We start from the raw sequence: 12,235 nt of genomic DNA on the forward strand, positions 1-12,235 counted from the left end.
GACCCCCTCTTCCCACTGCAAGAGCTTCTAAGAAAGGTCACTGTAAGATGAAGGCTGTTTTATTCCAGCTTTTTCTCCCTCAAATTGAAGCTCCAGAAACAAGAGAAGCCCCAGGAGCATGTGGGAGTGAGTGTGTGTGTGCCTGCCTGGGAGGGGACTACCCTGCACTCTAGAGTCGCTGATTTAATGCTTGTATAACTAAATAAGAAACATAAACAGAAGTTCTCCAGTGAGTGCCTTGGCGGTGGCCTTCATTCAGTTCCAGACCAGTAGCTTAATGACTGCTCCTGCTAAGCGCAGCTTCAGCCCGTTGCCCTGGGTGTGGATGCTGCCTGCGTGTGTCCTCGGGGAGGGCCGTAGTTAGTGGGTGAAGGTTAATTGTCTTCTGCTCTCGCAGCTGACTGCAAGTAGCTGACATTTTGATTCCTGAACAAAGCTGCAGTTATTAGCCTGTTTGCATTCCCCTTTCTCTTCTCGTTTTCTTTTGTATTGTTGGTTGGCTGTTTGCTTTCTCAACCAGACCTATTATTTTTTTTTTCTCTGTGTGTTTTCCTTGCAGGGGATCCCTGGAGTTCCTGGGAAGAGGGGCAAGATGGGTAGGCCGGTAAAGTTTTTCCTCGTCTATTATGCAGATTTTGTTGAACGAAACTGGAAACAAAACATTTGGCTTTTGGCTGGGTCCCTTCATATCTTTTGATGGGAACAAAATGGGGAGATCAAACAAAACTTTTCCATATCTCTTTTCTCAAGCAGGAAGAAAACTGAAGATACAAATATTGTTCTCTTCCTTTCTTATGTGCTCTGTCCACTTCAGAGGCATTTTCATTCTTTTTTGCACTGTCTCCATGCTCCCTTGGATCTTACACTTCTCAGATTCTCTTCTGTGACATCTCCCCTTCTGACCAGTCTCTTCCCTGAATGCACTTTCTAATTCCCCACAGTGACTGCAGCACTGGAAGCTCTGTTCGATTTATTGCTCTGTGCTCCCACCAGTCCCATCACGCTTGCCTGTTTTTGCCATGATTCTCTCTGACCCTTGGACCATCCTGATTTGTATAATGCAAGTGCACTTTTGTATAGAAACCTTCTTGTCCTTAGTAGTGGTAGGGAGTTAAAATAGATCAGATGGAGGCATGTTCGAGGAGCAAGGAGACCAGGTAGATTTGAGAGCTTGGCCAGGAGGAAGAGATATTTGCAGGCAGAGCTGAATACAAGGTGGAGACTCAAAACTGCATAGAAAAGGGTTTGTGCTGATGGTAGAAAAAGCAAAATAAAAGCAGGTAGGAAAAGTACTGAAGGGAGTAGAGGAAGCAGAGAAAGGACAGAAAGGAAAGGCTTTCTTACATCAGCCTTCTTCCAAACAATTCTGTGTGCTTCCTTCAGCAAAACATTTAAGATTTTTGCTTCAGGAGTCAGCGGAGAGATGAGGCACATCTGTGCTCTGGTGTGTCTCATTGCCTTTGCACCTTGTCCTTCATGTTAGCCTGAGTTTCTCTCTTATCTCCTGACATTATTGCATTCACAGGCTCTTTGTAAAATGTCCACTCACCCACACATGGAAAAAATCCAGTGCTTTCCCCTTGTCACCCTTGCATGCAAACGCGTGCTTTCCAGGAGTCCCACGCCTACCGCTTGCTGGTGTTCTCACTGTGAAAGCCATGCAAACATCCTGACCGTGCTGCATTCATCCAGGCTGGCTGTTCTCTCCCTGGAATGGGGGAAGGTCAAGCAGGATCTTTTTTGGGGGGGGGGTAGTGGAAATCAATATCAGATCTTACAGTAAGCCACTAGTTGCACCAGAAACCTCTGTGATGAATAATTGCAGAGAGCCAGGCGATGTAAGGATGACTCATTGACCAGAGTAAAGCAAACACAGCAACTGTCGTTAGGTACAGGGTTCCTGCTCTCTGCCTTGTTTCTGCACAGAGGATGCTGGAGGCTCAAAGCGTTCCAGCTGTTGTTTGGTGAGCATTTGTAATCTTCCAGGCAAGAGTTTGTGTCTGGCGGTCACTGTTACAAGCAAGGGGCTCCCCTGAGATCAGCAGGGAATCTCTAAACCGAGGAGCCATTTAGGTTGGGATCTAGAGAAGGGATTAAACGGCTGCCCGCAAGCACCTTTGTTCTGCTTGGCTCTTTCAAAGACTTTTGGCTCCATCCCCATTTCATATCAGGTTTAATACTAAATCTTGAATGGGCCAATGCTGATGATTTGTACTTCCGAGTGTGAACAAAAAGATTAAGTGACATCCAGAGTTTTTCAGGAAGTCACTGGGAGAATGGAAAGTAGGAACCAGCTGACCTGGTTCACTTCCCAACACTTATCTCCTGGCCTGTGCTGTCTCCCAGATGGTTTGCAGTGCTAGAGAGCACGCTGTAATTTTTCTGGTCTCTTGCATCCCTACGCTGCTAGGTTTGCTGGTGTGGCTGCTGTTCCTGTTCTGTTTCAGTGCTGTCATTGCGATGGAGAGCTCTTGGAAGCCCTTATTAGCTGCCATCCAAAGCTGGTAAATGCTCAGGAGAGCAGGGAAGGTGTTGGTATGAAATATATTTCTCTATGTTTGGGATGAGAGACGGCAGCAGATTAAGTGCTCGGCAGGAGCAGGGGGCTGTGGGAGCTTGCATGTGACACCGTGGGCCTCCGAGAATGATGTAAGAGGGAATGATTAAAATAGAAGAACTGGACGTGAGTCAGATCTTGAAACTTTTCCAGGGAAGTTAAGTTTTGCAGAGCTGTGAGGAACATGGTGAATCTGTCGTGGAAACAGCTGGCTTCACCTCCTGCTCTCCTTTCCCTGCAGTGTATCAGCAACGTAGGAGGCAAGTCCATGGCTAACGTAGGGGCCCTGGTGAACTCCTGAGCAAGCAGAGGGTTGGGGATGTGCTAGAGAGAATTATGATTGAAGTACAATGGACATGGGAGGCTGAAATAACACAAGTCTGTGTGTCTCCGAATCTGCTGCCTGTTTTAGAGGTAGGCTGGAGGCTTGGAGCTAAAGCAACTGGTTGCTTAAACCTTTAGTCTTGCAAATGCAGTGACTGAAAAGAATGGTTTTTCTGGTGTTTTTATGAATTTTTATGGTGTTCAGTTGAGCAGCTGGCAAAAGCAAGAAAAATAGCCCCATTGCTGTAAGGGCAAGAGGGCTGTGGTCCGCACCACACTGGTGAAAGGAATGAGAGAAGCTGTTATTCCCTTCTGTCTTGACATGCATAGGCGATATATCAGTCCTAATTCATCTTTAGAAAGGATTTGTACTGTCACTGAAGGTGATAACCCGCAGGAAGAGGAGATAGAGCTAGTTATCATTCAAGGAGTGCAAAGCTGAAAGTGATAGGCTTTTCTTACTCTGTAAGAGATGGGAAGCTATGATCAGAAATGTATCCACTGCAGATTATATTAAACTTCAAATAGAGTGTAATATTTTCAGAAGTTCTTAAGCTCTGTTAGAGAAAGAAGCTTAACGGGGAGCTTTCAGGGAGTGTATCCAAAGAGGTCTAAGCTCTTTTTTTGTTCATATTTGATATCAACGGGTGCTTGTGTCTTTTTTTTTTCATGTAGAGTATCAATACTGCACCAGCTGTGCTATCTTATGCCTAATTTTTGCTCATAATGTGATTTATTAGTAATATTATTTTAAAAGGGTTAGAAAGGAAGGAGCAGAATTTAGTTCCAAGGCATACTTACTAATTCTTGGGTTTGTCTGAGGTCTCTTCAAAATTTAGCCAAACACGGCTGAGGTTTCCCTATATTTGAAAATCTGTTGGTGCTGCTGGTCCCATGCCAGCAGCTCAGTTGAACACTCAGAGCCTCACTGTGTCAGGTACCATGCAAACACCTCATGAAAGAAAAGCCCTGGCCCAAAGGGTCCATCAGTTTGGATTACTAAACAGCACAGGATCAGGACATCCCCAGGGCTGGAAGTTTTAGGGTAGCAGAAGCATGAGCGAATCATTAATACCATAAGCAGACTTTTGGCTTCCCTGCCTGTCTAGCTGTGCTCATCATTACTGTTCTTTCTCTTGCCCTCCTGCAGCTCATGTTTGTGAGGGATACGCAGCTGTGTCCCACCAGCTGGCAGGCGGCGCGATGGGGGTTCCTGCCTGCCTGCTAACCTCAGGTGAGGGCAGCAAACACCCCGAGAGTGCAGGCTCTGCCATCAGGCTCTGAGCAGCCTTTGGCAAGTGCCAACGTGTTGCTGAAGTGCAGCTCTGAGGAGATAGCTTGACAGGTGGAGAAGATTGTGTAAGTAGCAGGCACAGAGGAAGGTTTTGCAGTCACAGTGCTTGGCCAGGAGGGCTGATGCCTCTGCCTGCAAGAATAGCTGGAGTCTGCCAAGACGAGGTGGAGAGATGCTGCGTTGCTTGGTGACTGCACAGGAGGAGGAAGAGGATGATTTCTCCCCATGGGATGCAACTTCAGACAAGCTGTGTGGCCATGTGAAAAACAGGGGTAACGCACTCTACCCTCCTTTGAGCCCTGTAGCTGAAACTTAGCATGTAAATACCAAGGATTACTGCTCAGGTGCCAAGGAAGAGCTGCTATAAAGTCACAAGAGAATTTGAAGTATTAGGGATCACTGCATAGGTAAGTCCAGAAGTCCCCCTTCCCTCTGCTGTCAGCCACAACATGCAGGTTTGTGAGAGCCAGCAGTGATCTGGCAGCCACCCTAGCGTAGCCTCAGTATTTGTTGTGAGCATCAATGTGGGGGCAAGCTGCCGAATCTGGCATCCCTTTTCTCTGAGCTGACCACAGGCAAGGTTCCCCCTGCCAGCTCTCAGCTTGTAATGCGGCGGCACCTTCTTGCCAGGCTATTTTTCATCTCTACTGTCTTCTTCCATGTTGACTTACAAAGTTAACGTCTCAACTCCTGCCTCTAGTGAACACCAACTCTCAATATATCCTTTTTTCTTCATCTGATAAGTTGTTAGAAGTGCACATGATACTGCCGCGCTCCCCACCAATATGGGTCAGCTCTTGCATCATGTGAAAAGACATTGCCTTTTGCGAGACAGTAGATACAAAAAGCAGGGCTGCCTTTACGTTAGGAAGGTTTCATTTTACAGCTTCCCCCAACCTTTTGACATATGGCTGAGATAACTTAGTGGTGAACGTAAGTGTGTGGGCCTTTGCCAAGTTACACAGTCTCAGCTGTTGTCCATGCAAACAATGGGGGGACGAGTTTTGCCATGTGTCTGGAAAGGCTGGCATAACCACAAATTGCTGAGAAAATAAATTTTGCCTCTCTCTGTAGGGAATAAGATGAAAAACATCTCCTCTTCTTTGCTCAGTTTTTGCTTTGGAAGCAGCTGAGATCCTTTCTTGCATTTGGAATGAACTAAGCGCGAGTCTCCTGCATTATACAAGCAGAAATCTGGGAAACTGGTAACATTTTGAAGTACCTCTTCTTTAACAAATAATTGACTAACTCCAGTTGACTTGAATGGGCTCCCTGGGGGCACAAAGGCGAAGCCTATATGGCTTTTCTCATAAGAAATGTGACTTAGGCATATACCCTAAGAGCTCTCACCTACAGCACAGAATATCATGGCTCATGTGGGCTGTTAAGGATCCAGCCATGTTCCCCTTGTCACTGAGAGCCTGTAACCTACCAAAAAAAAAGGAGGAGGAATGGAGCTGTACTTCTCTTTAAACACTGAGAAACATTTTAAAGAGATATTGGAATTAAAATTGAAAAATCTTGAAAGAAGTAGGAATAAATTGTGTTTTCCCACTTAGCCAGCGGGTAGTTCAGTGTGTCGGTCCACAAGCCGTTTCCTAAGATTTGGAAGAAAGACGTGACAAAGGAGCAGAACTGCAGAAGGACTGGGTCTCTGGGGAGACTTAAAGGGGACCTGCAGGAAAGCTGGAGAGGGGCTCTTTGTCAGAGAATGCAGGGATAGGATGAGAGGGAATGGTTTTAAGCTGAAAGAGGGGAGATTTAGATGAGGCATTAGGAAGAAATGTTTTCCTGTGAGGGTGGGGAGGCCCTGGCCCAGGTTGCCCAGAACAGGGGTGGCTGCCCCATCCCTGGAGGGGTTCAAGGCCAGGTTGGATGGGGCTTGGAGCCCCTGATCCAGTGGGAGGTGTCCTTGCCTGTTGTGGGGATGGGGAACCAGATGGGCTTTGAGGCCCCTTCCAAACCAAACCATTCTGTGATTCTATGACTGTCAGTCCCACACCCAGCTGAGGATGGCATCTCCCTTCTTTGCAGGGATGAAAGCTGTCACAGGTCTAGACTGAGCAGAAGGCAAAGGCTCCTGCATAGCTGTGTGAATTGAAGCTAGTGAGGAGACACATTAGGAGCACAGGATTTGCCAAGCTCCCTTTAGGGTGACTTTTGCTGCTCTAGGAACCAGCACTGGGTCTGAGCCAGCCTGCTTGCCTTCACGCCCACCTGTGGAGGGGCTCATGTCTGCTCTCTCCACCAAGAATGCTCTCAGAGGCATAAGCTGCCAACATAAGCTACGCTTGTTTATTTTATTCTCCTTCTTTTTTTTTCCTAGTGAATGCCTTCTCTCACCCTCAACCTTGCTTCCCCACCACTACCCTTTTTTGTTGTTTAAATTGTTTGACTTGCAAGCTCCATCCCTGGGGAGACTCCTGGGCAGGGGTTCACCTGGCCAGAGCCAATTGGCAAACAGAGTCTTTCGCAGACAAGACAGGAGGGCTGGTTGATTTGAGCAGCTTCACCTTCAGCCAACAGGAAAATAAAATCCTATTTTTGGAGAAGGATTCTGTTGGCGTGAAGACCTGCCCGGATTCCTTAGAGCAGCAGCTGCCAGACTGCCTCCCTTAGTCCATCAGGGAAAGTGTTTTAAACTGAATCAGATGTTGTATACATACAACACACCCACCCACGTGCATACACCTGAAAAAGCCTTGGGGAAGCAAAGGACTCGGTGCATCTCACCAGTCTCCTTCCTTGAGGACAGCAGTTTCCAGGGACAAAAGACAAGAAGTGGTGGTGTTTGCTTGGACCTGGAGCAGCCTTTTGGCTGACAACAGCAAGAAAGGGCAGGCTGTTCTGTTTGTTTTAAGGAGAGGAAGAAAGGAAGGGGAGGTGGAGGGGGTTGTAATCCCCTGATGCAGAAGGAACTGGTTCCAGTGTCTGTCTGGGTCTGGTTGTTCTCAGCAGGAGCATCCCGGCATATGAAAGGATGCCCTTTGCAGGGAGTGTGGATGAACGGGAATTAAAGCGCTATTGTAGGATCTCAAAAACAAAGGTTTAGTTACTGATTCAGCTTTGGACTTTTTAGTGTTACCTGGGATAAATTAGCTTGCATCTCCCTCTGTCTCATTTCTTACCCTAATTGTGGTTCCACAGCTTCACCAAGTGCGGTGAGGACAAACTGTGTAACTGCAGTAAAGCTCTGCTTGAGCGGGGACAGGAGGGCACAGAAATACCTGAATCTTTCTTAGTGCAAAACATCTGCTTGTATGATTTTTCTCTATCTCCTCTTCAAGCTTCATCTTGCTTCTTTTGTTGAAGTTCTTCAGACAACATGAAATCTATTTAGCTGGACTTCTTTTCTCTGCCTTCTCTCTGTATTTCTCAGCTGTAAGGTAGAGCCAATAGTTTTGTGATGCCTGACTTCAGCCACCACAGAGGAGCACCCCGCTGGCCCTTCACCAACAGAACTTCTTAGTCAAATGTTTTCCTCCTAGCTCTTGTACCACTAGCTGTCTCTTTCTAGTTCTGGTCCTTCTCTGCATGTCCCCTCCCTCCCACAGATCAGGCAGGGTGTGTGGGCTCAGTATTTTTCCCTGGAGTGTTTTTCTTTGCCATACCAATTCCTGACCATAATTTCCAGAGACAAGTCTTCCCAGAAAAACAGCTGCACCCTGAAAACCAGGGGATTTTCTGTACCAAAAACCCCTCTGCACTTGCTTGGGGAAGGTCAGGAGACTCTGAATGTGTTGGGCTCTTTAATCTCTTTCACAAGTCTCCTGTAATGGGCTGCCAGTTGCGACCTTCCTTGTCCGCCAGCACCATAAAATGAGTTTCCTGCCCCATCTGTTCTCCCTCAGTTTGAGCTCCTTGGGCTGCTGAAGCAGTGCACAGGAGAGAAGATGTAGTGTTGCCTACAGGAATGAAACAAATGGATAACAAAGTCTGCTTGTAATTCCTAGGCTGCTTGTTTTGGTTGAATAGTGCTAGTTTTGTTCCTAGGGAATATATCTGTCCTTTAGGCTCAGGCAGGAGGCGAGAGGCACTGAAAAAAAATAGCTTTTACAGACACATGAGATTCAATAAATTAGGATGCTGTGGTCACTGGAACTGTTATTGTGGTTTAAATTGCTACTGCTTACCCTATGGAAAGAAAGTGCTTTCTTTTTCATTACGGGATGAGAAGATTGATTATTTCCTGCTGTGCACAGGACTGTGTTGGGAGAACTTTCACAACCTGGTTTGGGTCTTTGGAGACTGTATGGATGCTGAAATGTTCTCCTTTGTGCCACAGCCACTAGCCTAGTCTCACTTAATGTGCAAAAGGTTGTTAATACTTGTGTTGCCAAGCTAAAATATTGGGCTACAATGCCTGGAGTTAGTTGAACTGAAGCCGCTCTTTCCATTTATCTCCTCCACCGAGTTTGTTTTACAGCCTGAGCCAAAAAGCACCATAGGACCACCCATCACCCCAGAGACCTGTGAGCCCAGGCTGGGAGAGGTGCTCTCTCCAAAAAAGCAGATGGCATGTTAAAACCAATCAGGTGTTGGCAAGGATGGGGCTTCACTGCTGAGTCTTGTCTTGGGCCTGGCTGTTATAGCAATAATGTCAGTCCACGCTCTGGTTTTCTTCACCATTTCCTACCACTTTGACCATTTTTCATCTGATCTTGAGGATGGGCAGAAACCTTTGCTCTGGCAGGAGCCGTGTTGTGCTGTGAACAGGTTTTGTTGTTGAATCTCTTACTTACTGGGTAACATTGGCCAAGTGACCTCAGGTACTTGGCTCTCTGCCTTCAAAATAGGAATAATCTAGTTTTTTAAAATACTTGGAGATCTGTTGTGGGAAACCCTGTGTAAAAGCTAGATTAAGTCTATTACCAAGTGCTTCAGATATACTATATCTTTAAGCAGTGAGGTTAGTATGAGCAGCTAAGGCATAAAAAGAGATTAGCAGGAAACATATGAATTTAAGTAGTTCCTTACCTGGACACTTTTTCTGGCAGAAGAGTGCATTGCTTATATCATGTTGGAAGAGGTTTAAACCAAATTTAGAAAACGCTCTTAGTCTGGAGAAAACGTTCATCTAGATGATATTGCACTGCTGTAGTTGCATCGATGTACTTGTATAATTCAAATTAGAAAACCCTTACCACATTGGCAAGACTTTAGCTTGACAGAAGACAATTCAGCAGCCCCAGGGCCAGGCTGCTTAGTGGCATCCATGGTCATCTGTGCCTAGCCCTGCCCTCTGAGATTAGAAAAGTTGTAGCTGGGGCATTTCTGGAGGCTGTGACTGAAATCTGAAGCAGTGTAAGTACAGTATCAGTCTATGCACACTCATATTTTCCTTGGCAAGCTGCATGACTGTAAACAGCAAAATATTCCAAGGCAGTCTTTTTTTTTCTTCTTTCTTGCCTGAGCAATGATTTTTTCCTACGTATGTCTCTTCTGATCTTATTGATTCAGCATGCAGCAGGATTACTTTTCCCATTTTTCATTAAAGAAAATTGTAGACCCCCGCCTTCTTGTTATATTTGATGTCTTTGTCTCTAGATGGCACAAGGCTTTTTCCAGTGCTTGCTTACCACAGCTTCTTGGCGTGTGCACAGGCTTGAAAGATGTAGTGCCCAGCTGGAAAAAGGCAGACAACTTTCCCATTTGCAGTGATGTCCATAAAACAGAAGTACTGAATCAAAGCAAGTAAGCAATAGCTTGCATCTGTTCGTGACTGTGTACTGAATGCTGTAGGGAATTGATACAGAGGAAGTGAAATTCTGGCTTTGAAGTCAGTGGCAAATTTTGGTTGTCTTAGATAAGAGTTCCATCTCTCACCTTAGGTTTCATCAAGTATCTTTTTGCCTAGTTGTGTAGACCAGGAGTTGTAAACCCTCAAAAGTGCAGGGAGGTCTTGGGTGGCATCTTTGACTGGAGACCTTCCCACTGTGGTTTTCTGGTTTGATCTGCTGTGATCATTTGAATTTTCAGTGCTGCTTGATGGGTTCTAGATAGCATGTTGCTATGTGTTGTCGTATTTTAATTCCTTCAGGCTTCTTTTCCAAGGTAACCAGTGTTTGTAACGTGTGGGTGTTGTTGACTATCCAATCAATTTAAGGTATACAATTTCCACCAAGGAATTAGTCTCTTACAACAGAGGAGCAGGCAGGAAAAGAGAGCGTCCTTTGGACTCAGGAAGGAGCATCACCCCCATCTGCTCTATCCCTGTCTCTTAGCTAGCCCAGAACATGATTGTGTTGTGCTTTGTATCTCATGGTCTGGTGGAGCCAGAGAAGAGTGTAAGGCAGGTTTACTGTCACTCCTAGTCTGAGTCAGAGGTAACGCACCTACTAGCAGTTGCAGCTTGTTGGTGTGTCTCTGAAGTACATCTTCTAGTGTAGCTTCATCTAAGCAATACTGCTTACTCTCCAAGACTGCTCCACTGTAAACAGAAGAGGGAGTAGAGGTGATTTGAGCTTGTCTTCGCAAGTTCCAACTCTGAACTGAAGCACTCTGGGTAGAAAGTCTTCTACATGCAAATATACGCCCCTGTACTCGGCACTGGTGAGACCTCACCTCAAATCCTGTGTTCAGTTTGGGACCCCCTGCTACAAGAAGGATGTTGAGGCTCTGGAGCGAGTCCAGAGAAGAGCAACGAAGCTGGTGAAGGGGCTGGAGAACAGGCCTTATGAGGAACGGCTGAGAGAGCTGGGGGTGTTTAGCCTGGAGAAGAGGAGGCTGAGGGGAGACCTCATTGCTCTCTCCAACTACCTGAAAGGAGGTTGTGGAGAGGAAGGAGCTGGGCTCTTCTCCCAAGTGGCAAGGGGACAGGACAAGGGGCAATGGCCTCAAGCTGCACCAGAGGAGGTTTAGTCTAGATATCAGAAAGGACCATTTTTTCACAAAAAGGGTCATTGGGCCCTGGAACAAGCTGCCCAGGGAGGTGGTTGGGTCCCCATACCTGGAGGCGTATAAAAGGTGGGTAGATGAGGTGCTCAGGGACGTGATTTAGTGGCAGATAGGAATGGTAGGACTGAATGCTCCAAGAGATCTTTTCCAGCCTGGTGATTCTATTATACTATATTACTTAGTTTTCCATCCTGATGCCCACAGTCAGAATAGGGTGAAGAATAAAGCAGGATTTTAGCTCTGGCTGAATTAACTGAGTGTAGAACTCAGAGCCTGGGGTTAGGTTCTGTGTATGCCGCATCCATGGCCAACTCCTCTAGCAGACAACTGTTTCCCTTTTGGTTCAAAGGAAGTGGATGCTGTGTCATGCTTTATCTCACTTCATCTTAAGGGACATGCGACAAAAAGAAGTGGAGAATCACCTCAAAGCACCTTCTGCTGCAAAGTTCAGAGTAGCCTTGAGGCCACTGATGTTTGAGCTTGTCCCTGACAGCTCTTGGCAGCCTGGTCCCTGCCAGTCCTTTGCTGAATGAAGTTCAAGCTCAGGGGAAATTTGACTCCGACCCATCATAAACTCAACTGCTTCCTCCTTAAAAGTATAGGTGTAGTGACTAAGAGGGTTTGCTAACCACAGAGGTTGTGTACCCCTCTGCTGAGCTATTTCTTAGGGAGAACAGGACATACAGCAAGTTGCTGTACCATTTGTTTGTACTAGGGAATTGAGGGGGCTTTGGGGAGCACAGGGTCAGTCTAAAAGTGTGAGAGAGAACGTGTCACGCCACCATGTTCTGGCTCTGGCTCAGTACCTCCACTCCCTTTTCTATAATTGTTTGAAGTCTTCCAAATCTGTATCAGATATAATGAGATGATGAAGAAGTCTTTTGTGGTGACTTTTTCATGTAGTAAACATGGTCTTTCACAGCTCTGGGGTGTGGACTGTAATGAGCTTGGAACTGTTTGTTCCTCTGGCAAACTGAAAGGTCGTGAATGCATTGGAGTGAATTCACTAGACATCTTTGATCAGCTCCATTAAGCATCTGCATGGGCTCCAACAGGCATTACGCTATTCAGCCATCCTATGAGAAGCGGGTATTGTTAAAATGATTGTGTTAGTAGGCAGGATGAAATAATTCAGATTGACAATCCACTATTTGAGGATAGTC

At 46.2% G+C, this 12,235-nt stretch overlaps 1 protein-coding gene across 2 annotated transcripts in view; it reads left to right on the forward strand.

Moving 5' to 3' along the window:
* The window catches only part of COL27A1 (collagen type XXVII alpha 1 chain), a 162,112-nt gene that overhangs the window by 54,839 nt on the left and 95,038 nt on the right, over positions 1–12,235 (forward strand). For both annotated transcript variants that reach the window (XM_069873701.1, XM_069873700.1), the window contains one exon: positions 560–604. In XM_069873701.1, coding sequence (XP_069729802.1) covers positions 560–604 — 45 coding nt within the window. The remainder of the gene's footprint in view (positions 1–559; positions 605–12,235) is intronic.

This window comes from Phaenicophaeus curvirostris, chromosome 20 (assembly GCF_032191515.1).
Source record: "Phaenicophaeus curvirostris isolate KB17595 chromosome 20, BPBGC_Pcur_1.0, whole genome shotgun sequence".
NCBI classification, from domain to species: domain Eukaryota; kingdom Metazoa; phylum Chordata; class Aves; order Cuculiformes; family Cuculidae; genus Phaenicophaeus; species Phaenicophaeus curvirostris.